Raw genomic sequence first — 27,123 nt, forward strand, 5'->3', positions numbered from 1 at the left:
ATTCAAGTGATTTTCCTGCCTCAGCCTCCTGAGTAGCTGGGACTACAGGTGTCTACCACCACACCTGGCTAATTTTTGTATTTTTCGTAGAGACAGGGTTTCACCATGTTGGCCAGGCTGCTCTCAAACTCCTGGCCTCAAGTGATCCGCACGCCTCAGCCTCCTAAAGTGCTGGGATTATAGGCGTGAGCCACGGCGCCCGGCCACTGCTAACATCTTGATTGCAGACTTCCAGGCTCCAGAGCCGGCACAGAATACATTTCTGTTGTTTTAAGCTACTCAGTTTGTGACACTTTGTTCTGGGAAACTAATACAGCATCCATTAGCATCTCTCCGACAGTTTGAGAAGCCCTGAACTAGAATCATTCAAAAGCAATCCCCAATGGACCAAAAAGACGAAATAATTAGTCTGTGGAGGAAATTGTTTTCCCAAACTCCAGGTAATATTTGTTTTATTCCTAATAAGAGGAAATACATTTGAACAAAGAAGCTCTCATAGTATTGGCAATTTTATATATGTCTCTGTTATTCTAATTTTTTTTACTTGCTGGGCTTGGTAATTCTTCAATGGACACAAAAGCTATGACCTAGAGAGACTACAGAGTTACTGGTAAGTGCGGGTCCGAGGCCCTGGGCGTCCCCATTCATAGACGGTGGCGTGTGAACGAACAGCTTAGACCTTGGGCAAAGCTTGTGCTGGTTGAGAGCGGCGAGTCTGGGACAGGGACCCAGGCTGCTCCCTGCTGCTTTCAGGCTCCTCTCTCTTACACTTAATGCCCAGGAAACTGAATATTTTCATCAGCAGCAGATCTACGATCTCCCCTTCCTCCGATAGCTGCAAGAGAGAAAGAACCAAGCAATGTACACAGAACCATCTTCTTTGGGGGTTTTTCTGTCTAAGGGGAAATCACAGTTTTTATTTATTTATTTGTTTATTTATGTATTTTTATTTTTGTTTGAGACGGAGTCTGGCTCTGTCACCCAGGCTGGAGTGCAGTAACGCAATCTGGCTCACTGCAACCTCTGTCTCCCGGGTTCAAGCGATTCTCCTGCTTCAGCCTCCTGAGTAGCTGGGACTACAGGCGCCTGCCACCAAGCCAGGCTAATTTTTATATTTTTAGTAGAGAGAGAGTTTTACCATGTTGGCCAGGCAGGGCTCAAACTCCTGACGTCAAGTGATCCGCCTGCCTCGGCCTCCCAAAGTGCTGGGATGATGACAGGCTTGAGCCATTGCATCGTGCCCAGCTCAAATCAGTTTTATTGTCCGGTTTGGTCCCAACCTAGGTCCCTTCACTGTTCAGAGCTTTTTTAGGGTGGGAAGGCCTCCCTCTAGGAATCCCAAGGGTGTGTGCTCCATCCTTTATCCTCAGGGGGTCCCTCCTCCTCTCTGTTGAGGATGACTGGGTTTTCACGGCAACATTTCAAATTCCCAAGCCAGCGCAGAGTAAGCCTCGGCTGGGCGGCTGACCCTGAAGTTAAACAGCACGTTTAACAAGTTAAACAGCCGTAAAAAGGAATGACATGTGGATGCATGCTACGGCATAGATGAATCTTGAAAACATGATGCTAAATGAAATAAGCCAGACACAAAAGGCCACGTATTGTACGAGCCCATTTATATGAATATGAATTTCCAGAATAGGCAAATCCAAAGAAATAGAACGTAGTTTAGTGGCTGCCAGGGGCTGGAGGCATGGATATGGAAGGTGATTATTAATAGGTAGGGGGCTTCTTTGTGGTATTGAAAATGTTCTGGGCCCAGCTGTGGTGGCTCACACCTGTAATCCCAGCACTTTGGGAGGCCGAGGTTAGCAGATTGCCTGAGATGAGGAGTTCGAGACCACCTTGGCCAACATGGTAAGACCCGTCTCTACTAAAAATACAAAAAATTAGCTGGGTGTGGTGGTGGGCACCTATAATCCCAGCTACTCGGGAGGCTGAGGTAGAAGAATCACCTGAACTCGGGAGGCAGAGGTTGCAGTGAGCCAAGATCACGCGACTGCACTCCAGCCTGGGTGACAGAACAAGACTCTGTCTCAAAAAAAAAAAAAAAAGAAAAGAAAATATTCTGGAATTAGTGATGATGTTTGCACAACTCTGTGAATATACTAAAAAACATTTAATTGTATGATTTAAAATGGTTAATTTTATGGCATGTGAAATATATCTTCATTGTTAAAAATATAATTTATTTACAATGGATGAGTTGAGTCTTCTGGTAGAAGGAACCCACTCTGGCTACCTAATTGCATCTCCAAATTAAGGTACAGTTGGAGTACCTGGGCATCAGACCTAGCAATGCTCTCTGCTTCCTTGCTAAAATGGAAATATTTCCCCAATGCCACAAAATTGTTTTTGATATATCAAATCTTTTTGCAGGACAAAGGCATTGTGGTATAATATGAACCATATTTGGTCTTTGACCTTGGTTCCTGTCACAGAGCTCCTGAAACCCTTAGAATTTACTAACAGGAGTATCTTTTGCTATTCATAATGAGCCCTCTTTCATGACACCTGAGTTTTTGCTAATGAGTGACTTAGGGCAGGCCCCTAGATAGCTTCAGGAAGGGGCAGGTCACAAGAAAATTCTCAGATGGTCAAGTCTCTGATTAAAAAAAAAAAAAAAAAAGCCATAATATTTACATATAACCCACACACATTCTCCTGTGTACTTTAAGTCATCATCTATAAGTACCATTAAGTACTTATAATACTTAACACAACGTAAATGCTATGTAAATAGTTGTTATACAGGTTGAGTATCCCTTATCCAAAATGCTTGGGATGACAAGTGTTTTGTGTTTCAGACTTTTTTCAGATTTTGGAATGTACATAATGAGGTATCTTGGGAATAGGACCTAAGACTAAAGAGGAAATTTATTTATGTTTATATACACCTTATACACATAGCCTGGAGGTCATTTTATACAATGTGTATTTTTAATTCTTATTTGTTTATTTTTTAAAGATAGGGTCTTGCTGTGTCATGCAGGCTAGAGAGCAGTGGTGTGATCATGGCTTACTGCATCCTGGGCTCAAGCTGTCCTCCCCAGTAGCTAGAACAAGAGGGACATGCCATCAGGCCCAGCAAATTTTTGTATTTTTTGTACAGATAGGGTCTTGCTATATTGCCCAGGCTGGTCTTGAACTCCTGGCCTCAAGTGATTCTCCTGTCTCAGCTTCCCAAAGTGCTGGGATTGCAGGCGTGAGCCACTGGGCCCAGCCCAGTATATATTTTTTTTATTTTAAAATTTAAAATATGAAACACTTCATAAATTTGCATGACCTCCTTGCGTAGGGGTCACACTGATCTTCTCTGTAGCATTCCAATTTTAGCATATGTGCTGCTGAGTGAACACTGGCTCAGTATTTTCAATAATTTTGTGCATGAAACAAAGTTTGTATTAAGTAGTTATGTGTGGAATTTTCCACGTGTCACCTCATGTGAGCATGCATACAACTTTGGATTTTGGAGCATTCTGGATTTCTGATTTTTGGATTAGGGATGCCCAATCGGTATAAGATACTCAGTTGGTGTCTGCTGGAGAATTGCTTGGTGTGTGGGGAAAATCTCCACACATTTGGTCACAGAAGTGTTCTGTGTTTAGTGAGAGTTTAGTAGAAGTAAAAATTTGTGTTTCCTTTCCAAACACAGATCGGGGACACACATTACAAGTGTACCAGAGACCATTTAGCAACAGAGGAGGGGCAGCATTCTTAGCATTCTTGAATCCTGTGGGCAATAATTTCCTGGTTTCCAGGAAAAATAACTCTTTAAAATGATCCTTTAATATGATGGAGTATGTCACCTTTAAGAAATCTTTTGCAATTTAGAAAAACAACAACAATACCAAATTGCTGCTCTTGTATAGAAATGGAAAAATTCAAAGAAGAGTGTCTTAAGGGTTTCTTTGTTAGACATGCAGATTTTTCCTTTTTTTTCTTTTGAGACAGGATCTTGCTTTGTCACCCAGGCTGGAGTGCAGTGGCATGATCACAGCTCACTGCAGCCTCCACCTCCTGGGCTCAGGTGATCCTCGCACCTCAGCCTCCTGTGTAGCTAGGACTGCAGGTGTGTGCCACCACACCTGGCTTAGGCATACAGATTGAAAGAACCTTTCAACTGGGATAGGAAGGGTGAGCTGCATAATATGTCACCCTTCACACAGCTATACCTCCAGAAGGGCAGGAAAAAAACAAAACAAAACCATACATCCAAGTCAGACAGACCCAGGTTGAAATTCCACCTTTCCTACTTTCTAGCTCTGTGGTTCTAGGTAAATGATTTCAACTCTGTGAGCCTTGGTTTCCTTCTCTGTAAGTTGTGAATAATTATACCTACTTCACAGAGCTGTTGTGAGGATTAAATAAAATGTGCAAAGCCTTCAGCACAACTTCCATTGTGAAGAGAGTGCTCTGTGGGTGGTGCTGGTGGCTGTTATTAATCTGCAGTCTATGTGCTCATATCCCTCTTCCTGCAGGGAGTTCAGCAGGCCAACTGGAGAATTGCTTGGTGAAAATCTCCACACATTTGGTCAGAAAGTGTTCTGTGTTAGAGAGTTTAGTAGAAATAAAAATTTGTATTTTTTTTTCTGTGAAAAAAAAAATGGATGTGAGGTTGACCATGAGTGCCCAGCTTGCTGCCCTCTGAGCCATGAAGACGTGGGTTGAGGTTTTGGAGTGCAGTATACGTTCTCAACCTTGGCTGTTCATTAACATTAAAATTACCCAAAGAGAGGACTGGGTGTGGTGGCTCACGCCTGTAATTCCAGCACTTAGGGAAGCCGAGGTTGGTGGATCACCTGAGGTCAGGAGTTCAAGACCAGCCTAACCAACGTGGTAAAACCCTGTTTCTACTAAATACAAAAAAATTAGCTGAGTGTGGTGGCAGGTACCTGTAATCCCAGCTACTTGGGAGGCTGAGGCAAGAGAATTGCTTGAACCCAGGAGGTGGAGGTTGCAGTGAGCCAAGATTGTGCCATTGCACTCCAGCCTGGGCAACAAGAGCAAAAACTCCATCTCAAAAAAAAAAAAAAAAAAAAAATTCCCAAAGAGACTTCAAACATACCAAGGGCTGGCTCATTACCCCAGAGGTTCTGTTGGTATTGGTCTCTGTTGGTGTTGGTCTCTGTTGGTGTTGGTCTCAGTTGGTATTGGTCTCTGTTGGTATTGGTCTCCTCTGTTGGTGTTGGTCTCTGCTGGTGTTGGTCTCTGTTGCTATTAGCCTTGGTTGGTGTTGGTCTCTGTTGGTGTTGGTCTCTGTTGGTGTTGGTCTCTGTTGGTATTGGTCTCCTCTGTTGGTGTTGGTCTCTGTTGGTGTTGGTCTCTGTTGGTATTGGTCTCCTCTGTTGGTGTTGGTCTCTGTTGGTGTTGGTCTCTGGTGGGGCAGCCGTTGTTTCCAAAAGGCCCCAGGTGATTCTAAGGTGCACTCAGGGTGGAGGTCGCTGGTGTTGTGAACAGAGTCCCAAACTGGGAATCAGGAGGCCTGGCTCTGACACCAGCCCTGGCCCTCACTTGCTTGTGATTTTGGAGAATTAATGTCCTCCGTCTATGCCTCAGTTTCCCCTCCTGTGAAATGAAGGCTCTGAGCTACAATGATCTCTCAAGTCCTCTAAAGTCTAATGCCGCTCCAGCCTCTTCATAGTTCAGCATCAATGGCTGATCAGGAATAGGACAAAGCGACTCACCTGATAGTATTTTTGCTCCTCACTGAAGGCCACCAGGATGACAGAGACAAACAGGTTCAGCACCACAAATGTCATAAAAACGATGCAGGACCCAATGAGGAAGGAGCCAAGCACTGGGCTATGGTCCAGGACCTGTCAGAAAGAAAGCCAGGGTCATCGAGTGTCCTGGGTCCCAGCAGCCACTTCCCCTACTGGAAACCCTCAGAGGGAAAACGGTCCTCAGAGCTAGGCAGAGCCTGGAGCCAGGAAGGTCCCCTCTGCTTGAGGCTGAGAGAGCTGGGCAAGGAGGGAATGGGCAGGCCTTCACTTTCCACCGCTGCCACCTCCAAAGATGCTGCCCTTTCTGCCCAGGGTAGGGGGTGTTTCCTTTGGGAGACCCCTCTACAGCCCTCCCCTGAGTAGCCAGTGCCCGATGTTCCTCTGTGAGCAGGGGTCCCAAAGGCAAGCTGAGGGCTCTAGCAGGGGTGTCCACCTAGGGGAGGGAAAGCATTTCTGTTTGTCCAAACTTGCCCGATGCTTGCCAGGTCATGGGCCCAAGGGATGGCACGGGGTGGGGTGGGCAGGGAGTGCTTTTTCTCATCTTCATAGAGGCTCAGTGTAGATGGCAGCACCTGTGCCCTCACCCCATTACCTCCTCGTAGTTGAAGATTCCCAGCTGAAGGCTGATCATCGTCTCTGCCGCATCAAAGAGGGTTTTGTAGGAACGGAGTTTCCAACCAAACATTAAGTTCGACTGTCATGGAAAGAATTCTCATGAACAGGGAAGGAGGCTGCCAAGGAGCACAAAACCTGCTGTTTCACAGTGGGGTGGGTAGTCTGTGTCAGCCACAGCCCTGGCCGGGCTGGTCAAGCTACTGTACCTAAAGGGGTGTGCAAGTGGGTGTGCATACACAACTGGTTTTTGTTTGTTTGTGAGACGGAGTCTTGCTCTGTCACCCAGGCTGGAGTACAATGGTTCGATCTCAGCTCACTGCAGCCTCCGCCTCGTGGGTTCAAGCGATTCTCCTGCCTCAGCCTCACAAGTAGCTAGGACTACAGGCACACACCACCACGTCTGGCTAATTTTTATATTTTTCATAGAGACAGGGTTTCTCCACGTTGGTCAGGCTGGCCTCGAACTCAGGACCTCAGGTGATCCACCCGCCTTGGCCTCCCAAAGTGCTAGGATTATGGGCGTGAGCCACCGCACCTGGTCCACAACTGGTTCTATATGGCATGCATGTGTTTCTCTCTGTGGGTCTGTGCGTGCAAGGCCACACATGTGTCTGTGTGAGAGTGTACATGTATATGCCTGTGACCATCAATATCTACACATATGCACTTGTGTGTATGTATGTGTATATATGTGTATGTGTGTGCATATGCATGTGTATATGTGTATGTGTGTATCCATGTGTAGTGTTTGTGCGCATATGTATGTGTGTATATTTGTATGTATGTGTTTATGTGTGCGTGTGCATGTGTGTATATATGTGCACGCCTGTGCACATACATGTGTATGTGTATACGTGGGCGTGTGTATGTGTGCACATGTGCATGCGTGTGCATCCATGTGCATGTGTGTGCATGTGTGTGTCATGTTTCTGGAAGTGCTGCCTGGATGACCTTGTCCAGAACCTTTGCTGTGTCCACGGCCTGTTGATGATGCCCATCTTTGTGTGCATCAGGATGAGGGAGTGCCCAGGGTGCCTCTGGGACTCACGCAGGCACCTGCTAAGCCACCTGGCTGTGTTCTCCAGATGTGGCCCAAATACCTGGCAATGAAACTGGGCACTCTGTGGCTCCAAATTCTTCGCTCTGGGGAACTGGGTTGAACGGATGATGGGCTTCTGCCTGGGGGAGGCCCTCCCCTCACCACATTTTCCCTCACCACAACTCCCCACTCCCAAGACTTTCCCAGGGCTGCGGTGTCAGAGGGAGGCCCAGCAGCCCTTGGCTCTGGCTCTGAGTTGGTGACTTTTGGTCCCATGGGACACTGCACTGTCCCTGCAGCCCAGACACTGCATGGAGGGCTAAAGAAATCCACATTAGGGTTTGGACGGGAGCTTTCACCAAAATCACAGACTCCAGCTTTCCAGAACTCACCCCCACCACTCCGTCAGTGCACCCCACCTGTTTCCGAGGGTGGGAGAGGAAGATGGGGCGGCGCCGGGGATGGAAGGCGGTCAGGGCTGAGGTGACAGAGAGGCAGAGCTGGGTGAGGGTTGGGGTGGAGTGGGGACTAGGATGTGATGGGCTGGTGGATGGGATGATTGGGAAGGAGTGGAAGGCAAGAGACGGGATGGAGCCAGGGTGAGAATGGGGAAGGCCCTGGGGTAGGGTGTGGGCCAGGATTGTGCTAAAGGCCAGAGATGAGTGGAAGGCCGGGGCTCGCATGGGAACACGGTGGGCAGTACAGGGCGTATTTAGAAGGACATCAGGAGGTGGTGGAGGCCAGGATGTACGAGGGTCTTTGTTTCTCACATTATCATAAAAAAGAATTGAAAATTTAATGTTTTTGGCTGGGCACGGTGGTTCACGCCTGTAATCCCAGCAATTTGGGTGGCTGAGGTGGGCAGATTACCTGAGGTCAGGAGTTTGAGACCAGCTTGGCCAACATGGTAAAACACTGTTTCTACCAAAAATACAAACCTTGGCTGGGTGTCGTGGCACATTCCTGCAGCCCCAGCTACTCGGGAGGCTGAAGCAGGAGAATCACTTGAACCTGGGAGGCAGAGGTTGCAGTGAGCCGAGATCGTGACACTGCACTCCAGCCTGGGCAACAGAGTGAGACTTTGTCTCAAAAAAATAAATAAATAAAAATAAATAAAATGTCAGGCACAGTCGCTCATGCCTGTAATCCCAGCACTTTGGGAGGCCAAGGTGGGTGGATCACCTGAAGTCAGGAGTTCGAGACCAGCCTGACCAACTTGGTGAAACCCTGCCTCTACTAAAAATACAAAATTAGCCAGGCGTGGTGGTGCACACCTGTAATCCTAGCTACTCAGGAGGCTGAGGCAAGAGAATCGCTTGAACCTGGGAGGTAGAGGTTACAGTGAGCCTAGATCGTGCCACTGCACTCCAACCTGGGCAGCAGAACAAGAATCCGTCTCAAAAAAACAAAATAAAACAAAACAATGTCATGTTTTCATTTATGTTTTTCTGGTCACACAGGGCCATGCTTGTCAATGTGCTCTCACTGTTAAAGTGCTGAGTGAAGTGGCATCGGCCCTCCCAAGTTCACGAGTCACGTCTTGGACAACAAGCACTGGCATGGCCTGTGGATGTATCTACCTTCACGTCCCACCTCTGCCCCAACTCAAGGACGTGGTGGCCCCATCCATCCCCCAGCATGGCAGCAGTGCTCTGTGTGTGTCTAGGAGTTAGCCCTGTGCCTTCTGACCAGCTGGGAAGCCAGGAGAACTGGCACATCCAGGAGGGGTCTAGAAGCAGAAAGGAATTCTTCCTGAACCTGGAGCATTTCAGCACTAGAGCCTATCTATGCCTCCTCACCCTACCCACCTGAGCTCTCCAGCCTTTGCCATTTGAGATGACTGGTGCATGAGCTCACAGCGAACAGCCCCTGTACTCAGAAGAGCCACCACCTTCCTTGGGTTCCCAGGGTCTCCCTAACCCTAACTGTCCACTTCCCACCACCAATTAGCCTTGGCTTCTGCAGAGACCCGCCCCAAGCTTGTCCCAAAGCAGATACTTACCGCGATGGAATAAGCCAGGAGCATGGCAACAATGACAATGATAAAGCCTGAAATGTCGCCCCAGGCACGGCGTAGGGCTGCCGTGATCATGTTCATTTTGGGATTCAACCTGAGCAGATGCCAAAGCTTCCCTGTGGACAGGAGTACCAGGAAGGCGATGATGTAGCCAAGGGCGGCATCGGCTGCTGCTGTCTCACTGAAGCTGACGGCTCTGTGGGATCAAAATGGGATGGCTGCGTCTCAGAGACCTTGAGCAGTTCAGCTGGAACTCATCTGGATGCCAGATTACACTGATCGGCATTTCAGGAGGTGGGATTAGTTTTATCATCATCTCATAGGCTATCAGTTCCAGAAACAGGTCTGGGAAAGAGAGGCGTCCCAGTTCCCCCAGGGCGGTGATGATGATGATGAGAAGGAGGAGGAGGAGGAGGATGCTGGGAATTACGGTGTACACCTGTAATCCCAGGTACTCGGGAGGCTGAGGCACAAGAATAGCTTGAACCCAGGAGGCAAAGTTTACAGTGAGCTGAGATCACGCCACTGCACTCCAGCCTGGATGATGAAGCCAGACTCTGAAAACAAAACACCCTAAGTGCCTGCCCTCAATGTCTTTGTTAAATGAGGCGATGATAACACTGACCTTCATCAATTCTGATGATGCTTCCTCAGGTGCATACATCCTGCCTACCACATAGTGGACATTTAGTGTCCTTCCATTGGTCCTAGGGCTGATCTAGGCTTGCATGATCTCAGCTCACTGCAGCCTCTGCCTCCTTGGTTCAAGTCATTCTCCTGCCTCAGCCTCCCCAGTAGCTGGGATTACAGGTGCACACCACCACACCCAGCTAATTTTTGTATTTTTTGTACAGACGGGGTTTCACTACGTTGGCCAGGCTGGTCTCAAACTCCTGACCTCGTGATCCACCCACCTCGGCCTCCCAAAGTGCTGGGATTACAGGTGAGCTTACTGGGGCCCTAATACTTGCAAAGGGCCTCCCCCAGAGGCCAAGAGGAGCCTAAGCAGGATGCCACATGGCCCTATGTTTTGGGAAGATTTGCACAAGATGTTCTATTTTGTCTGAGTCATCTCCAATCGTACTCACTTGCAGCTGGCCCCACACCTGAATCTAGGTGGCAGCTAGAGTTATGCCTGCTAGGCGTGCCCCGTTATCCCCTGAGTGTCCACAGCATCCCAAAACCTCCTTCTGACCCCGGGCCTCAAACAGAGCTGTAGGAAGAGGGGCCAGTATGGGGAGCTGGGGGCTGAGGAGACAGCCACTTACTCCTCCCTGTGGTTCCGGCAGCGCTGGAGATCCCTTTCAGCCAGGACAGCCCTCTTCACAAACACCGCCAGGGCACTCCAGCTGGCCAGGATGATGGCCAGCTCCAGAAGGTTCCACTTGCTGCGGAAATAGCTCCACGTCTGCTTTCTCATGCGCTTGCCCTGGAAAAGGAACGTGAGGTTGTGGCCATGACTGCCCCCATCCCCAGGGCTGCTCCCTCCCCACCACAGAGGGCCCTCTGGCGGGAGGCTCCCCCAGCTCTGGCCCCCATGCACAGAGTGCCCGGGCCTCTCCCCAACCTTGTGCACAGACCCACTGAGGTTGGATAATAGGGCCTGGAGGCAGGGAACATAAGAACAAAATCAAATGGAAACACTTCAGCTGTGACAGGAAATATCCTCTTCATTTACATAGGGTGTACCCCGAGTAAATGACTTTGTAACTCCACTTTAACCTCTTCATTTACATAAGACGTACACCGACTAACCAATGGAAACCTCTAGAAGGTATTTAAACCCCAGGAAATTCTTTTTTTTTTTTTTGAGATGGAATCTCACTCTGCTGCCCAGGCTGGAGTGCAGTGGGCCCCATCTCGGCTCAATGTAACCTCTGCCTCCCGGGTTCAAGCGATTCTCCTGCTTCAGCCCCCTGAGTAGCTGGGATTACAGACGTATGCCACCACATCCAGCTACTTTTTGTATTTTCAGCAGAGATGGGGTTTCACTTTGTTGGCCACGCTGGTCTCGAACTCCTGACCTCAGGTGATCTGCCCGCCTCTGCTTCCCAAAGTGCTGGGATTACAAGTGTGAGCCACCACACCGGGCTGGCTGCAGTTTTGCAACATGAAAAGAGTTCATCCTTCTGAAGACGGACGGTAGTGACAGTTGCACAATGATGTGAGTGGACCTAATGCCACTAAACACTTAAAAGTGGTTAAAATGGTAAATTTTATGTTATGTATATTTCCCACAATTAAAACTAAATAATTTAGGCTGGACACAGTGGCTCATGCCTGTAATCCCAGCACTTGGGAGGCTGTAGCTGGAGGATCACAAGGTCAAGAGATCCAGACCATTCTGGCCAACATGGCGAAACTCCGTCTCTACTAAAAATATAAAAATTAGTGGTGGCGGGTGCCTGTAGTCCCAGCTACTCAGGAGGCTGAGGCAGGAGAATGGCATGAATCTGGGAGGCGGAGGTTGCAGTGAGCTGAGATCGTACTACTGCACTCCAACCTGGTGACAGAGCAAGACTCTGTGTCAAAAAATAATAAAATAAAATAATAAAAATATATATAAATAATTTTTAAAATTGCTGAGCGTGGTGGCTCACAACTCCACAACACTTTGGGAGGCTGAGGAGTGACAATCACTTGAGCCCAGGAGTTCGAGACAGCCTGGGCAAAATCACGAAAACAGGCCGGGCACAGTGGCTCACGCCTGTAATCTCAGTACTTTGGGAGACCAAGACAGACAGATCACTTGAGGTCAGGAGTTCGAGACCAGCCTGACCAACATGGTGAAACCCCATCTCTACTAAAAACACAAAAATTAGCAGGGCATGGTGGTGCATACCTGTAGTCCCAGCTACTCAAGACGCTGAGGCAGGAGCATCATTTGAACCCAGGAGGTGGAGGCTGCAGTGAGCCAAGACTGTGCCACTGCATTCCAGTCTGGTGACAGAGTTAGAATCTGTCTCAAAAAAAAAAAAGAAAGAAAAAATCCCTTTCCTATCCCACTTGCAAGGAAGGAGAGAGGTGTTGGTGAGGCACCAGGCATCCCTGCACCCCAAACCCTGCTCATGAGCTATGAGCATGCTCCTTACCTGCACCACCATGTAGTAGAGGAGGAAGAGGAAGTAGATGAGCTCTGCCGCCACCACGAAGGGGTGCCAGCCGTCGGTGAAGGGGTACAGGCGGAGGCTCTGCAGGGCCGTGTGCGTAAAGAAGGTGCCTGGGGAGCAAAGTGCGTTCTGCTCACTCGGGGCCACCTGCTCTCTCAGAGCCATGGCTTCTGACCAGGAGCCATCAGGTCAGATGACTCAAGCTCAACCCCTTGAGGGCTGGCTGGGGCCAAGGAAAAACCAAAGTTATTTCAGACCCAAAGGACTGAACGTGGACACGTGGTAGACACCGAAGACAGCGGATGCACCAGAAGGGGCGGAGGGGCTGCAGTGGAAGGTCCTCCCCTCCCCTCGGCATTTGGTGTTGGCCTTTGGGCACAGACACCTCTAGATAAAGCACATCCGCCCATATAATGACGATTGACTCCCACTTGGTTCATTTAAAGCCATTTTGGGCCAGGCCCAGTGGCTCATGCCTGTAATCCCAGCACTTTGGGAGGCTGAGGTGGGCAGATCATAAGGTCCGGAGATTGAGACCATCCTGGCTAACGTGGTGAAACCTGTCTCTACTAAAAATACAAAAAATTAGCCGGGCATGGTGGCGGGCACCTGTAGTCCCAGCTACTCGGGAGGCTGAGGCAGGAGAACCGCTTGAACCCAGGAGGCGGAGGTTGCAGTGAGCCGAGATTGCGCCACTGCACTCCAGCCTGGGCGACAGAGTGAGACACCATCTAAAAAAAAAAAAAAAAAAAAAAAAAGCCAGGCGTGGTGGCTTATGCCTATAAATGCCAGCACTTTGGGAGGCCAAAGCGTGCAGATAACCTGAGGTTAGCAGTTTGAGACCAGCCTGACCAACATGGAGAAACCCCGTCTCTACTAAAAATATAAAACTTAGCCGGGCATGGTGGCGAATCCCTGTAATCCCAGCTACTCGGGAAGCTGAGGCAACAGAATCTCTTGAACCCAGGAGGTGGAGGCTGCAGTGAGTTGAGATCATGCCATTGCACTCTAGCCTAGGTGACAGAGAAGGACTGCATCTCCAAAAAAAAAAATAATAATAATAATAAAATTTTTAAAAAGATACACAAATAAACCCAAAAAGGATTTGGAAGAAACTATTAGCAATGGGGAATGACAACAGAAATTGAATGCCCTTCACTTTTCACAGTTCTGAATTAAAAAAAAAAAAAAAAAACCACACATACACACAGACACACAAATATATATTCCTTTTTTTTTTTTTTTTTTTTTTTTTGAGATGCAGTCTTACTCTTGTCACCCGGGCTGCAGTGCAATAGCATGATCTCGGCTCACTGCAACCTCCACCTCCTGGGTTCACATAATTCTCCTGCCTCAGCCTCCCGAGTAGCTGGGATTACAGGTGCCCACCAGCATGCCCAGCTAATTTTTGTATTTTTAGTAGAGACGGGGTTTCACCATGTTGGCCAGGCTGGTCTTGAACTCCTAACCTGGTGATCTGCCCCCTTCCCTCCACCGGCAATGGCCTCCCAAAGTGCTGGGATTACAGGCATGAGCCACCACTCCCAGCCTATATTACTTTCATAATTAAAAATGTAATCTAATATTTTCTTAAAGTTTGGTATTCAATGGAGAGGAGGTTGGCTGTTAGGTAAATCGACCATTAGCTGAACAGACTATAAATTGGTTTTTAGTAGATTGTGATCAGCATTTTAAAGGGGGAAAGGAGGCATGAAGAAGAATAAATAGAATAGAAGACAAAATATGAGAGCCCATCACATGTAGTTTTTTGTTTTTTAAATTTTGTAGAGACCAGGTCTCACCATGTTGCCCAGGCTGGTCTTGGACTCCTGGGCTCAAGGAGTCCTCCCACCTTGACCTCCCAAAGTGCTGGGATCATGGGTGCGAGCCACCACGCCCGGCCTCATGGAGTTAAAGTACATGTTATTTGTGAACATTTCATCTTGGTTGCATGTGTGCTGGATTATGATGTAAAATGTACTTTGTGCTGTGTGCTGATGTATGATGAAATATTATATTAGTTGATATGATCTGTTACCAGGTCACATTCTCCCTTGCCCATCACTGCCAGCTCACCACCGCCAACCCCAGCAGACTGGGAAGCTCGGGATTAGGCAATGGATAAGCTGCCTTTGGACTCTCAATAAGCTCTTTTAGGATAACTTGGGCAACAGGCCAGAAAGATGGGGAGAATTAGGGTGGAGGACCCTAATGCTTTGCCTTCGGGGACCCCAGGACTCATGGCTGCAAGGATAACCAAGACCCACACCTAGATTCACTAAACAACTATTTGCTCTGGAGCTGTGGCCCTGGGGTGGCTGCACCCAGGTAGGTCAGGAACCCCAGCCCAGGGGAAGGAGTGTCTGTCTTCTGGAGCCCCGCAGAGGGTTCCCAGGCGAGGCTGCCCACCCAGGGCGCTGGTCTCTAGCGTCAGCGTGACAATGCAGAACAGGTTGACGTTGGCGTTGTAGACAGTGAACTCCACAAACACAGCTCTGGTCAGGGCGTCCAGCCAGGTGTTGTCAAAGAGATAGCGGAGAATTCTGCGGAAAAGAGTGGCATTGCGGCACTTCTACCCTGCAGGGGCTCCATGTTCCCACAGCCCCTTGACCGAGGCCAGAGCTTCCTGTCTCAACTTCTCCCTCTGCTTCTGCTCTGCTCCCTGGGCCACCAGGCCACCAGGGCTGCTCCTGGGAGTGGTCACATTTTGTAGCCCATGCTGTGATGTGGTGGCACCCCTCATCTCCTGTCCATGAGAGCAGAGATTCTCGAAGTGTGGTCCCCACACCAACAGCATCAGCATCACCTGGGAACTTGTTGGAAATACAGATTCTCAGGCCCGCCCTAGACCTGCTGAGTCAGAAACTCAGGGGAGCCCAGAATGCGTGTTTTGATGAGCCCGCCAGCATTCAGATGCTTTTTATGGTTTGAGAGCCATGGTGTTAGAAGAAACATAGTTCAGGTGCAGTGGCTCATGTCTGTAATCTCAGCACTTTGGGAGGCCAAGGTGGGTGGATCCCCTGAGGTCAGGAGTTTGAAACCAGCCTGGCCAACATGGTGAAACCCCGTCTCCGCTAAAGACACAAAAATACAAAAATTAGCCAGGCATGGCCAGGTGCGGTGGCTCACGCCTGTAATCTCAGCACTTTGGGAGGCCGAGGTGGGTGGATTATCTGAGGTCAGGAGTTCGAGACCAGCCTGACCAACATGGTGAAACCCCATCTCTACTAAAAATACAAAAATTCGCTGGGCATGGTGGCGCATGCCTGTCATTCCAGCTTCTCAGGAGGCTGAGATGGGAATTGCTTGAACCCAGGAGGCAGAGGGTGCAGTGTGTCAAGATCATGCCACTGCACTCCAGCCTGGGTGACAGTGTGAGACTATCTCAAAAAAAGAAATAAAGGGCCAGGCATGGTGGCTCATGCCTATAATCTCATCACTTTGGGAGGCTGAGGCAGGCAGATCACCTGAGGTCAGGAGTTTGAGACCAGCCTGGCCAACTTGGTAAAACTCTGTCTCTACTAAAAATACAAAAAATTTAGCCAGGCGTGGTGGCACGTGCCTGTAATCCCAGCTACTCAGGAGGCTGGGGCAGGAGAATTGCTTGAACCTGAGAGGTGGAGGTTGCAGTAAGCCGAGATCACGCCAATGCACTCCAGCCCAGGCAACAGAGCAAGACTCTGTCTCAAAAAAAAAAAAAATAAAATAAAACAAGAAAAAAAGAAGGCCGGGCACGATGGCCCAAGCTTGTAATCCAGCAGTGCCAGGGTTTCAAATCTAGGTCTCTTGTGTCAAGGGCATGTTGAGTCAGACTGCATGGACCCTGAGCATCCCTGCACGTTCTTACTGGGTATTCTTGGAATGCAAGACTGTGCTTGTGCTTTAGCCAAGTCACTTCTTAGGGCTGTATTTGCAGTGTGCAACCTTGTGGGATGAGGTGATGCCTTCCTTTGGACAAAGAGCAGGCTTCTTTCTGCTGCTGCAAAAGCATCAAATGCCCCAGGCTCAGTATTGCAGGCACAAGCAGGCATCTTTCATGGCCCTTTGTTGCGAACTGACTCAAACCAATGTAATGTTCTGCTATGACTTTTGCTGTAACAAAATCCTTTGTCTCTGACCCAGGAATCTTGTGTCTTCTGCCAGCATCCATGAAACAGTTAACAGGTTAGCTTGTTGGCTTACAACTAGGGTAAAACCTCAGACTTTGCAGAATTCTTGACAGATCCTTAACTACTTCCCTCTTGCCTAAGGGCGGACTGCTTTGAGTGGTAGTGAGCTCCCCATCTCTGGACAGGCTCTAGCAGAGGCAACCAGGCTGTGAATGCTAGAGAGAGACTTTCCTTCCAATTCTGAGATGGCTCAGTTCCCAGGTACCTGAAAATACAACCTGCATGATTCTGAATTCACCAGGCCCTCCCACAAGGACCTGAATGAACTTGGTCCAGCCCTGTTTTGAAGACTACATTCCCCAAGCAGATGTGGACTCTAGCAAAAGACTTTACTCAGCTACAAATGAATCAAGTCAACCTTACCTTGACGTGCTTTGGCGATCAGTCCCCAAGGGGACCACGTAGCCTCCTCCCCGATACACAGTGAGTTTTCCCCAGATGGGATACCCTCGACGTTGGTCCTGGCTCTGGTACTGCCAAGCGTGGGGAAAGCTACTGCCATTACCGAGGGCGGTGGCATTCCAGCCTTCCCCGTAATCTGCCAGGTCTTCAGCATCCAGGGAATATGGCGCACGGCATCCGTTGAGAGATGCCTGCAGCTGCTGGGCAAGAGGGCAAGAGCTTTCCCGGACCCTCACTTGACGAATTTGGGCACTGCCAACCAACTTGGAGTTCCCATCAGTGATAAAGCCTAAAAAGAAAAACCAGGTGGGTAAATCTAGCAGTCAAAATAATCTTAACACATTCCAAGCTCCCTGGCCCGAGGTTAATGTGAACTTCAGCATACCCATTATAGAGACAGCCGAGAGAAGTTTATGGCCAACTATAGGCTACATTTATCCAAATAACCTCACCATCTCTCCAACTGGAAACTACTGTGCGTCCTGCGCAACTTCTCTTAGGGAATGGAACCCCACCACCCCATCATCAGTCTGGACATGCCTGTGCCCTTTCTCCTCAATCCTCTATCCCGTGGTTACTACATCCTATCCATCCTACTGTTTCCATGTCTTATGTACCCATCCCTTTCTCTCCATCACCACTGTCCCTAGTCCCTACACCAGCCCTCATCCTGTGTTCTCAGCATCCTAACTTGCCCACCCCCTCCCCCCACCTTTTTTTTTTTTTTTGAGACAGAGTTTCACTCTTGTTGCCCAGGCTAGAGTACAATGGCGCGATCTTGGCTCACTGCAACCTTCGCCTTCTGGGTTCAAGCGACTCTCCTGCCTCCACCTCCCAAGTAGCTGGGATTACAGGCACATGCCACCACACCTGGCTAATTTTTTGTATTTTTAGTAGAAATGAGGTTTCTCCATGTTGACCAGGCTGGTCTCAAACTCTTGACCTCAGGTGATCCACCCACCTCGGCCTCCCAAAGTGCTGGGATTACATGTGTGAGCCACTGTGCCCAGCCAACTTGCCCACCCTTTATTCCAACTTCCAGATGCTTCCAGAGTGATCCTTCTATACCACAGATTTATGCCACAGTTTCATGTAGAAATTCAACGGCGCCTCATTTCCTCGAGGATGAGATACTCACTCCTGAGATCCTTCACGATGTGGCCTGTTCATCTCTCCTGGTTTGCTTCTCACTGATCCTTAACTCACACCCTACACAAGAGTCACAACACGCTGCGGTTCCAAGAACGTGTATCCCATGGCGTGAGAGGCTGGGCTTTTCTCATGTTGTTCATTCTGCCTGGCACACTGTTTTTGCCTAGCTGGTTCAAGCTCTGTTATTACTCACTTAGGAGGTTCTCCACTCTTCATCGGAGGAAGGGAGGTGGAGAGTCCCTGCTTGTGTACACCCAGCCTTCTGAGAGTCTCTCCTTCATAGCATCTGATACTGTGGTTATTGATTGGTTTCCTTCCTTCCTTCCTTCCTTGCTTCCTTCCTTCCTTGCTTCCTTCCTTCCTTCTTCTTCTTCTCCTCCCTCCTCCTCCTCTTCTTCTTCTCCTCCTCCTCCTCCATCTTCTGCTTTTCCTTCCTTCTTTCTTTCTTTCTCTCTCTCTCTCTTTCTTTTTCTTTCTTCTTCCTTCCTTCTCTCCCTCTCTCCTCCTTTCCTTCCTTCCTGTTTCTCTCTCTCTCTCTCTCTCTCTCTCTCTCTCTCTGTGTCTCTCTTTCTTGACAGAGTTTCACTCTTGTCACCCAGGCTGGAATGCAAGGGCACAATGTCAACTCACTACAATCTCTGCTTCCCAGGTTTAAACGATTCTCCTGCCTCAACCTCCTGAGTAGCTGGGACTACAGGCGTGCACAAACACACCCAGCTAATTTTGTATTTTTAGTAGAGATGGGGTTTCACCATGTTAGTCAGGCTGGTCTGAAACTCCTGACCTCAAATGATCCACCTGTCTCGGCTTCCCAAAGTGCTGGGATTACAGTTGTAAGCCACTCCTCCTGCGGTGTTTAGGTTTTCTTTTCTTTTCTCCTTCCTTCCTTCCTTCCTTCCTTCCTTCCTTCCTTCCTTCCTTCCTTCCTTCCTTCCTTCCTTCCTTCCTTCCTTCCCTCCCTCCCTCCCTCCCTCCCTCCCTCCCTCCTTCCTTCCTATCTTTGTTTGTTTGTTTGTTTAAGACGGAGTCTCACTTCTTCATCCAGGCTGGAGTGCAATGTCATGATCTCAGCTCACTGCAACCCCTGCCTCCCAGGTTCAAGCAATTTTCCTGCCCCAGTCGCTCAAGTAGCTGAGACTATAGATACGCGACAACACACCCGGCTAATTTTTGTATTTTTAGTAGAGACGGGGTTTCACCAGGTTGGCCAGGCTGGTCTCAAACTCCCGACCTCAAGTGATCTGCCCACCTCGGCCTCCCAAGTGCTGGGATTACAGGCGTGAGCCACTGCGCCCAGCCTCTCTCTCTCTCTCTGTTTTTTGTTGTTGTTGTTGTTGTTGTTTTTTAAGACAGAGTCTTGCTGTGTCTCCCTGGCTGGAGTGCAGTGGCGCAGTTTTGGCTCACTGCAGGCTCTGCCTCCTGGGCTTAAGCAATCCTTCCACCTCAGCCTCCTGAGTTGCTGGGATTACAGACATGAGGCATCACACGCGGCTAATTTTTTTTTTTTTTTTTGAGACAGAGTCTCGCTCTGTAGCCCAGGCTGGAGTGCAGTGGCCAGATCTCAGCTCACTGCAAGCTCCGCCTCCCGGGTTTACGCCATTCTCCTGCCTCAGCCTCCCGAGTAGCTGGGACTACAGGCGCCCGCCACCTCGCCCGGCTAGTTTATTGTAATTTTTAGTAGAGACGGGGTTTCATCGTGTTAACCAGGATGGTCTCGATCTCCTGACCTTGTGATCCGCCCGTCTCGGCCTCCCAAAGTGCTGGGATTACAGGCTTGAGCCACCGCGCCCGGCCACATGCGGCTAATTTTTATATTTTTCGTAGAGGTAGGGTCTCGCCATGTTGCCAGGCTGGTCTCGAATTCCTGGCCTCAAGCAATCCTCCCGCCTCAGCCTCCCAAAGGGCTGGGATTACAGGTGTGAGCCACCACACTCGGCCTGGTTTTCTTACGACGCTGATGCTGACAGTGCTCTACGTCTGTTCCTAGCCGGGAGAAGGCACAAGGAGGCTGACACAGCCCCAGGGCTGCAGGACTTACCTGGGGGGTGACCATACAGGTTGCTCACGAAGGTGGTGTTGGCCCACTCAAAGAACTCTCGGAAGCCCAGCACACCTGAGAAGCCCCTGGTGAAGCTGTGCTCGAGGTGCCTGTTGAGGTGGTAGGCGCTGGGGTCCCTCTGCCCATAGGCCACGAGCAGTAGCATCCACAGGAAGCCCAGGTATGCTGGGGAGGGAGGCACAGCCCCTGGTCAGGCAGGATCCACAACTCCCACCCAGTCCAGTTCAAGAAGTGGAAAGGCTTCCTAGACCAGCCCCTTGCCCCTGTGGTGACAATGGAACCAATCTTTATAGAGGCAGCAGAGAGGAGTAAAGTCACAGACCATGGGATCTCCTGCCTGGGTCCAAATCCCAGCTCTGCCACATCTCATCCAGGTGCCCTTCACAAGTGACTCTACCCCTCCATGCCTCGCTCTCCCCATCTATGAAATGGGAATAACAATTCTGTGATGAGGGGATCAGTTACTATTAGAAAGCACTGGCCGGTGTGGTCGCTTGTGCCTGTAATCCCAGCACTTTGGTAGGCCCAGGCGGGTGGATCACTTGAGGCCAGGAGTTCAAGACCAGCCTGGCCAACATGGTGAAACCCTGTTTCTACTAAAAATACAAAAATGAGCTGGGCATTGTGGTACATGCCTGTAATTCCAGCTACTCAGGAGGCTGAGGCAGAAGAATCGCTTGAACCTGGGAGGCAGTTGTTGCAGTGAGCTGAGATCACGCCACGGCACTCCAGCCTGGGTGGCAGAACAAGACTCCATCTCAGAAAAAAGAAAAAAAAATAGAAGGCACATAAAGCTGTGTCTGCAGGCCGGGCACTGTGGCTCATGCCTGTAATCCCAGCACTTTGGAAGGCCGAGACTGGTAGATCACCTGAGGTCAGAAGTTCGTGACCAGCCTGGCCAACATGGTGAAACCCCATCTCTACCAAAAATGTAAAAATTAGCCGGGTATGGTGGCACACGCCTGTAGTCTCAGCTACCTGGGAGGCTGAGTCAGGAGAATTGCTCGAACCCAGGAGGCAGAGGTTGCAGTGAGCTGAGATCGCGCCATTGCACTCCAGCCTGGGCGACAGAGCAAGACTCCTTCTCAGAAAAACCACACACACACACACAAAAAAAACAGTGTTTGCTACATTATTTCTTAAATAGCATTTTTTAAAATGGGGCACTTGCCACTTTGCATGGCTAAGGGTATGATGGTGAAGACAAACACGTTCCTGCCCCTCATGGTGCTCACCTGTCTTGTTGGAGACAGGTGAGTGTGACGTAGAGGATCTTTTAGGTGCAAATATTTAGCGTGGGAGGCTGGACATCACAATCACATGAGGGATCAGGTTCCTAGTGAACCAGAACCTCTGGTTCCCAGGCCTGGGAATCTGCATTCCAAGACCCTCCCCCTTTACTCCAACTGTCTCAGAAGACTTGAATGGACACCAATGAGTAGGACACCGTAGGGGCATGCACTACACGCTCTCTCCAAGGTCCACAGTGGGACTGAATCCCAGCGGCCCACCTAAAACCCACTTGTCAGGCACCCTCTGTCGGCTTCCTTCCCTCTCCACTGCCCTCTCTCCTCCAACCAGTGCTTTCCAGGACCACCTCCCAATTCAGCTACTTGCACCCAAATCTGCTCTGGGAAATCCAGACTCAGAGGCTCCCTGAGGTGTGAAGGCTTTTGACCAGAGGGGCCGGGGAAGCCACGCTGCAGACACAGTGCTTAGGCTGAGATTTAAAGAATACGAGGAATTAGGCCAGGTGCGGTGGCTCACACATGTAATCCCAGCACTTTGGGAGGCCAAGGAGGGCAGATCACTTGAGGTCAGGAGTTCAAGATCAGCCTGACCAGCATGGCAAAACCCCATCTCTACCAAAAAAACAAAAATTATCTGGGCATGGTGGTGTGCGTTTGTGATCCCAGCTGCTCGGGAGGCTGAGGCAGGAGAATCGCTTGAACCTGGGAGGCGGAGGTTACAGTGAGCCAGGATTGTGGCACTGCACTCAAGTCTGAATGACAGAGTAAAACTGTATCACAAAAAATAAAATTAAAAATTAAATGAAAAATTTAAAAATCTTAGGCCGGGTGCGGTGGCTCACGCCAGTAATTCCAGCACTTTGGGAGGACGAGGCGAGTGGATCACCTGAGGTCGGGAGTTTGAAACTGGCCTGACCAACACGGAGAAACCCCGTCTCTACTAAAAAAAAAATACAAAATTAGCTGGGCATGGTGGTGCATGCCTGTACTCCCAGCTACTTGGGAGGCTGAGGCAGGAGAATTGCCTGAACCCAGAAGGCGGAGGTTGCGGTGAGCTGAGATCACGCCATTGCACTCCAGCCCAGGTAACAAGAGAGAAACTCCGTCTCAAAACAAACAAAACAAAACAAAACAAAATTTAAAAATCTTTAAAAAGGCTGAACATGGTGGCTCACACCTGTAATCCCAGCATTTTGGGAGGTCAAGGCGGGCAGATCACCTGAGGTCAGGAGTTCGAGACCAGCCTGGCCAACATGGTAAGACCCTGTCTCTATTAAAAACACAAAATTTAGCTGGGTGTGGTGGCGCACACTTGTAATCCCAGCTGCTCAGGAGGCTGAAGTGAGAGAATGGCTTGAACCCCGGAGGCAGAGGTTGCAGTGAGCCGAGATTGTGCCACTGCCCTCCAGCCTAGGTGACAGAGTGAAACTCTGTCTCCAATAAATAAATAAATAAGAAGAATAAAAGGAATTAGCCAGAAGAAAAGCTGGGGAGGAGGACTGAGCAGACTCCAGGCTGATGAGATGGAACTGCCTAGGCAGAAGCCTGGGGCGAGGACGGGGTGCAGGTCCCAGGTGCTACAGAAGCCAATGTGAGGACAACGTGGGGCGCTGGAGCCGGCAGCAGGCACTTGAAGCGGGTAGAGCCACAGGAGGGGGTTTGGGTTTTGTCCTAAGGGTCATGAGGGGCCACTGAAGGATTTTAAGAGTAGGGGAGAAGCTGGAGTGTGCAGATTTCCAGGGAAACTGAGGCCCAAAAGACGAGCAGGACTTATCAAAAATAGCACCGTAACGGTGTCTGTCTGTTTCAGGCTGTGCTGAGAGCCAGCGAATTGGAAGGTTGCCTACCCAGGATTTCTCTGATGAGGGCAAATGCTTTCTGTTCCTTGAGGTGGGTGGTTTTCATCTTCTCAACGGCAGCGGTGAGAGGTGGCTGGTAGACGTCCCTGCTGCTGTTTCTTCGTGCTCGGAACAAGGCATAGGGGTCTGTGGAGGGAAGGACACTAGGACAGCCCCCAGGTGGGCAGAGGACAGGCTCTGCGTTCGCAACCATAAGGCCCGTCTCTCACCCACGGCAATGGGCTCCGCATTCCTCTTCCTCCGGAGTCGTTTCCCAGCCTACCCTCCACACCTCCGTCCAGGCTTCCCCAGGGCCTAGCGTCCCATGCCTCCTCCGTCTGGAGGATTCTCCACAGGGAGAGCACGGAGGCGTCTTCCCCGCCCTGAAATCTTTCTGGCCCCTGCACTGCCTTCCGCGACACTCCAAAATTGATGGATTCGAGGATGAGGGTGACAAATATCTCAAAGTCCTGTCATGTCTGTTACCTAGTATCTTCATTTTTTAAAATTTAATTTTAATTTTAATTTTTTTTTTTTTTTTTTGAGACACATTTTCACTCTGTTGCCCAGGCTGGAGTGCAGGGGCACAATCTCGGCTCACTGCAACCTCCACCTCCCAGGTTCAAACAATTCTCCTGCCCCAGCCTGCCGAGTAGCTGGGATTACAGGTACGTGCCATCATGCATGGCTAATTTTTGTATTTTTAGTAGAGATGGGGTTTCGGCATGTTTGCCAGTCTGGTCTCGAACTTCTGATCTCAAGTGATCTGCCTGCCTCAGCCTCCCAAAGTGCTGTGATTACAGGCATGAGCCACCGTGTCCAGCCTCATCAATTTAAATTAAATTTTAAAATTTTTATTTATTTTTCATTTTAAGGCCAGGCATGGCCACTCAAGTCTGTAATCCCAGCGTTTTGGGAGGCTAAGGCAGGCGGATCACCTGAGGTCAGGAGTTTGAGACCAGCCTCACCAACACGGTGAAACCCCATCTCTCCTAAAAATACAAAAATTAGCCAGATGTGGTGGTGCACACCTGTAATCCCAGCTACCCAGGAGGCTGAGACAGGAGAATCATTTTAACCCAGGAGGTGGAGGTTGCAGGGAGCTGAGACCATACATACCACTGCACTCCAGCCTGGGTAACAGAGCGAGACTCTGTCTCAAAAAATAAAAAATAAAATAAAGTAAATTTAAAAAATAAAAATAAAATGTTTTTCATTTTACTTTTTTTGTAGAGACAGGGTCTTGCTGTTTGGCCCAGGCTGGAGCACAGTGGTGCAATCACAGCTCACTGCAGCCTTGACCTCCTCGGGCTCAGGCAATCCTCCCACATCAGCCTCTTGAGTAGCTGGGACTGCAGGCATGCACCACCATGTCTGGCTATTTTTTGTATTTTTTGTAGAGAAGGGGTTTCCTCATGTTGCCCAGGCTAGTCTCAAACTCCTGAATTCGAGTAATCTGCCCACGTCAGTCTCCCGAAGTGCTGGGATTACAGGCATGAGTCCCTGGGCCTTGCCTCCTGTTCTTTCGAAACAAGCTGGGCACAGTGGCTCATGTCTGTAATCTCAGCACTTTGGGAGGCCGAGGCGGGAGGATGACTTGAGGTCAGAAGTTTGAGACCAGCCTGGCCAACATGGCAAAACCCCGTCTTTATTAAAACTACAAAAAATAGCCAGGCATGGCGGTGGGTGCCTGTAAGCCCAGCTACTCGGGAGGCTGAGGCAGGAAAATCGCTTGAACCCGGGAAGTGGAGGTTGTAGTGAGCTGAGATCACGTCATTGCACTCCAGCCTGGGCAACAGAGCGAGACTCCATTACACACACACACACACACACACATCATAAAACAGATCATCATTCTCCTATGTAAAGCCCTCCCACATCCCAGCCTTGCCCCAGCTCCTATAAGGCCCTGTCAACCTGCTGCCAACCTCCTCTACCCTCATCTCTAACCATTCTCCCCCACCCCCAACTCAACATGCTCCAGACACACTGTCAATGGTTGTTATAAAATGATTGCAATAAAATGACACCACTGTCCCACCTCAGGGCCTTCGCAGGCGCTCAGTATGCAGTCCTTCCCTTCCCCCATTCTCAGCAGAGAGGCTAGGCACCACTGCAGCAGAGAGGCCGGGCACCACTGCAGCAGAGAGGCCTGCCCTCTCTTGATCTTCCCCAGCCCTCCGTCTCCCCATAATTCACACTTATATGTCTACTTGTGCATTTACGTGGTTGATGCCGTCTCCCCAAATGGCCTGTTCATTCCAAAGGCAGCAACCTGTCCCCTGCAATCACTGCTGTGTTGGCAGGGACTGGGGTTGGAAGTGGGGATTGACTTTAAATGGGCAAGAAAGAACCTTTTGGGGTGACAAAGCTGTTCTAAATGTGAATTGCAGTGATGGTTACATAACCCTATACATTTACTGAAATCAACAAATTGTGCACTTACATTGGGTGAATTTTATGTAAATTATATTCCCAAGCCATCACAAGGCCTGGCCAGCAGCCAGTGCTCCTGAGGACTTGCCAAAGGGTTGACTGAATGAATATTTAATGGTCTGGAGCCTGGCATCTCTGTGGAGAATTGAGAAGATTTTAATGGACCTCTTGGATCTGCAAATCTAAAACGCTGTCCTGGAATGGAACAATATTGGCCCTGAAGAGGCAGCCGCACTGCACTGTGAGGCACCTGCATGGCATTTGGTTTGTTTGTTTCTATTTTATTTTCCCTGAAAGTCAAGACCATTGCCTCAATGATTCCACACTGATTCAGTTTTATTTGCATGTTTGTTTTGTAATTATTGTCACCACCCTTGGGAAATTTGGTTCAGAAGTGAGAAGTCAGGCTGGGAGGTTGGGGACTGGCCAGTGGCCTCCTAGAGCAGGGGTCAGTGTCTGTATTCCAACAAACCTCTATTTACAAAAACAGGCAGCAGGTGAGATATGCCCCGCTGGCTGCAGTTTGCAGAGTTTTGTCCTAAAATTCTTAATTTACGGCTACTTTCTGCAGCCCATCTGTAAACCGATTCTTGTTTTAGTTTTTGTTCTAAAGCTCAGGGCCCTGAGTCTCGGAGAAGAAAGCTGCTTGCTTGGAATTACACAGAGAAGGACCGCCCATGTGTCCAGCTTTGTCCCTGAGGCACGTCTTCTAGGTGGCAGGTCATACTTGGGTGTCAGGGAGAAATGCCAGGGAAGGAAGAAACAAAGATACTCAGGAGACAATGGAGTCACTTTTTTCCTGGCTCTTTTGGGGATGACTCACAAACTGGGGGTGAAAGGCTGATGGGGAACAAAGGTCTGGTGAGCTGGCCCAAGGCCCAGGACCCCCGACAGGCTGCAATTTGCAGGGCTCGCTGAGCCTCATCAGGGCCACAGCTAGCCAGACCCTGCCTCCAGCCACTGAGGCACGTTACCTGGGCCCAACAGATGTCCTGGCAGCAGGGCCACAGTATCCTCCTCGTCGTCCACTCTCTTCAAGACCAGTGCAAAGAAAGCAGCAAATCCCAGCACCTGAAAAATATCCAGGGAGATCCTCAAGCCCACACTGGTAACTCTCAACCCCTCATCTGCAAGGGCGCAGGGCTTGGGGCCATGTTTGTGTGTCGGGGAGGGCCCTGCACTTTGGGGGAGTGCAGCTCCCTTCTCCAGAGACGGGAGATGATCATGAAGCTGGAGCGCAAGGCCTTGGCTCCCAGACCAGACAGGGGACTGGTCAGTCCTAGAACTCCCCTGAGCCTTCCCACCTGCTG

General features: G+C 49.6%; 1 protein-coding gene and 1 non-coding gene across 2 annotated transcripts in view; both read right to left on the minus strand.

The window, feature by feature from the left end:
- Nucleotides 1-421: 421 nt before the first annotated feature.
- Nucleotides 422-27,123, minus strand: part of LOC102121495 (polycystin-1-like protein 2) — a 105,151-nt gene continuing 78,449 nt past the window's right edge. Inside the window, exons 33-43 of the mRNA XM_045381936.2 lie at nucleotides 26,788-26,884; nucleotides 23,387-23,524; nucleotides 20,269-20,454; nucleotides 17,040-17,367; nucleotides 14,917-15,050; nucleotides 12,490-12,617; nucleotides 10,666-10,826; nucleotides 9,383-9,593; nucleotides 6,319-6,420; nucleotides 5,688-5,819; nucleotides 422-835 (exon numbers count right to left, since the gene is read on the minus strand). Coding sequence (XP_045237871.2) covers nucleotides 674-835; nucleotides 5,688-5,819; nucleotides 6,319-6,420; nucleotides 9,383-9,593; nucleotides 10,666-10,826; nucleotides 12,490-12,617; nucleotides 14,917-15,050; nucleotides 17,040-17,367; nucleotides 20,269-20,454; nucleotides 23,387-23,524; nucleotides 26,788-26,884 — 1,779 coding nt within the window. The 3' untranslated portion in view covers nucleotides 422-673. The remainder of the gene's footprint in view (nucleotides 836-5,687; nucleotides 5,820-6,318; nucleotides 6,421-9,382; nucleotides 9,594-10,665; nucleotides 10,827-12,489; nucleotides 12,618-14,916; nucleotides 15,051-17,039; nucleotides 17,368-20,268; nucleotides 20,455-23,386; nucleotides 23,525-26,787; nucleotides 26,885-27,123) is intronic.
- Nucleotides 3,254-3,359, minus strand: LOC123570765 (U6 spliceosomal RNA). The gene has a single exon (XR_006695008.1). It is a non-coding gene; the product is annotated as a U6 spliceosomal RNA (small nuclear RNA).

Source organism: Macaca fascicularis, chromosome 20, assembly GCF_037993035.2.
Source record: "Macaca fascicularis isolate 582-1 chromosome 20, T2T-MFA8v1.1".
NCBI classification, from domain to species: domain Eukaryota; kingdom Metazoa; phylum Chordata; class Mammalia; order Primates; family Cercopithecidae; genus Macaca; species Macaca fascicularis.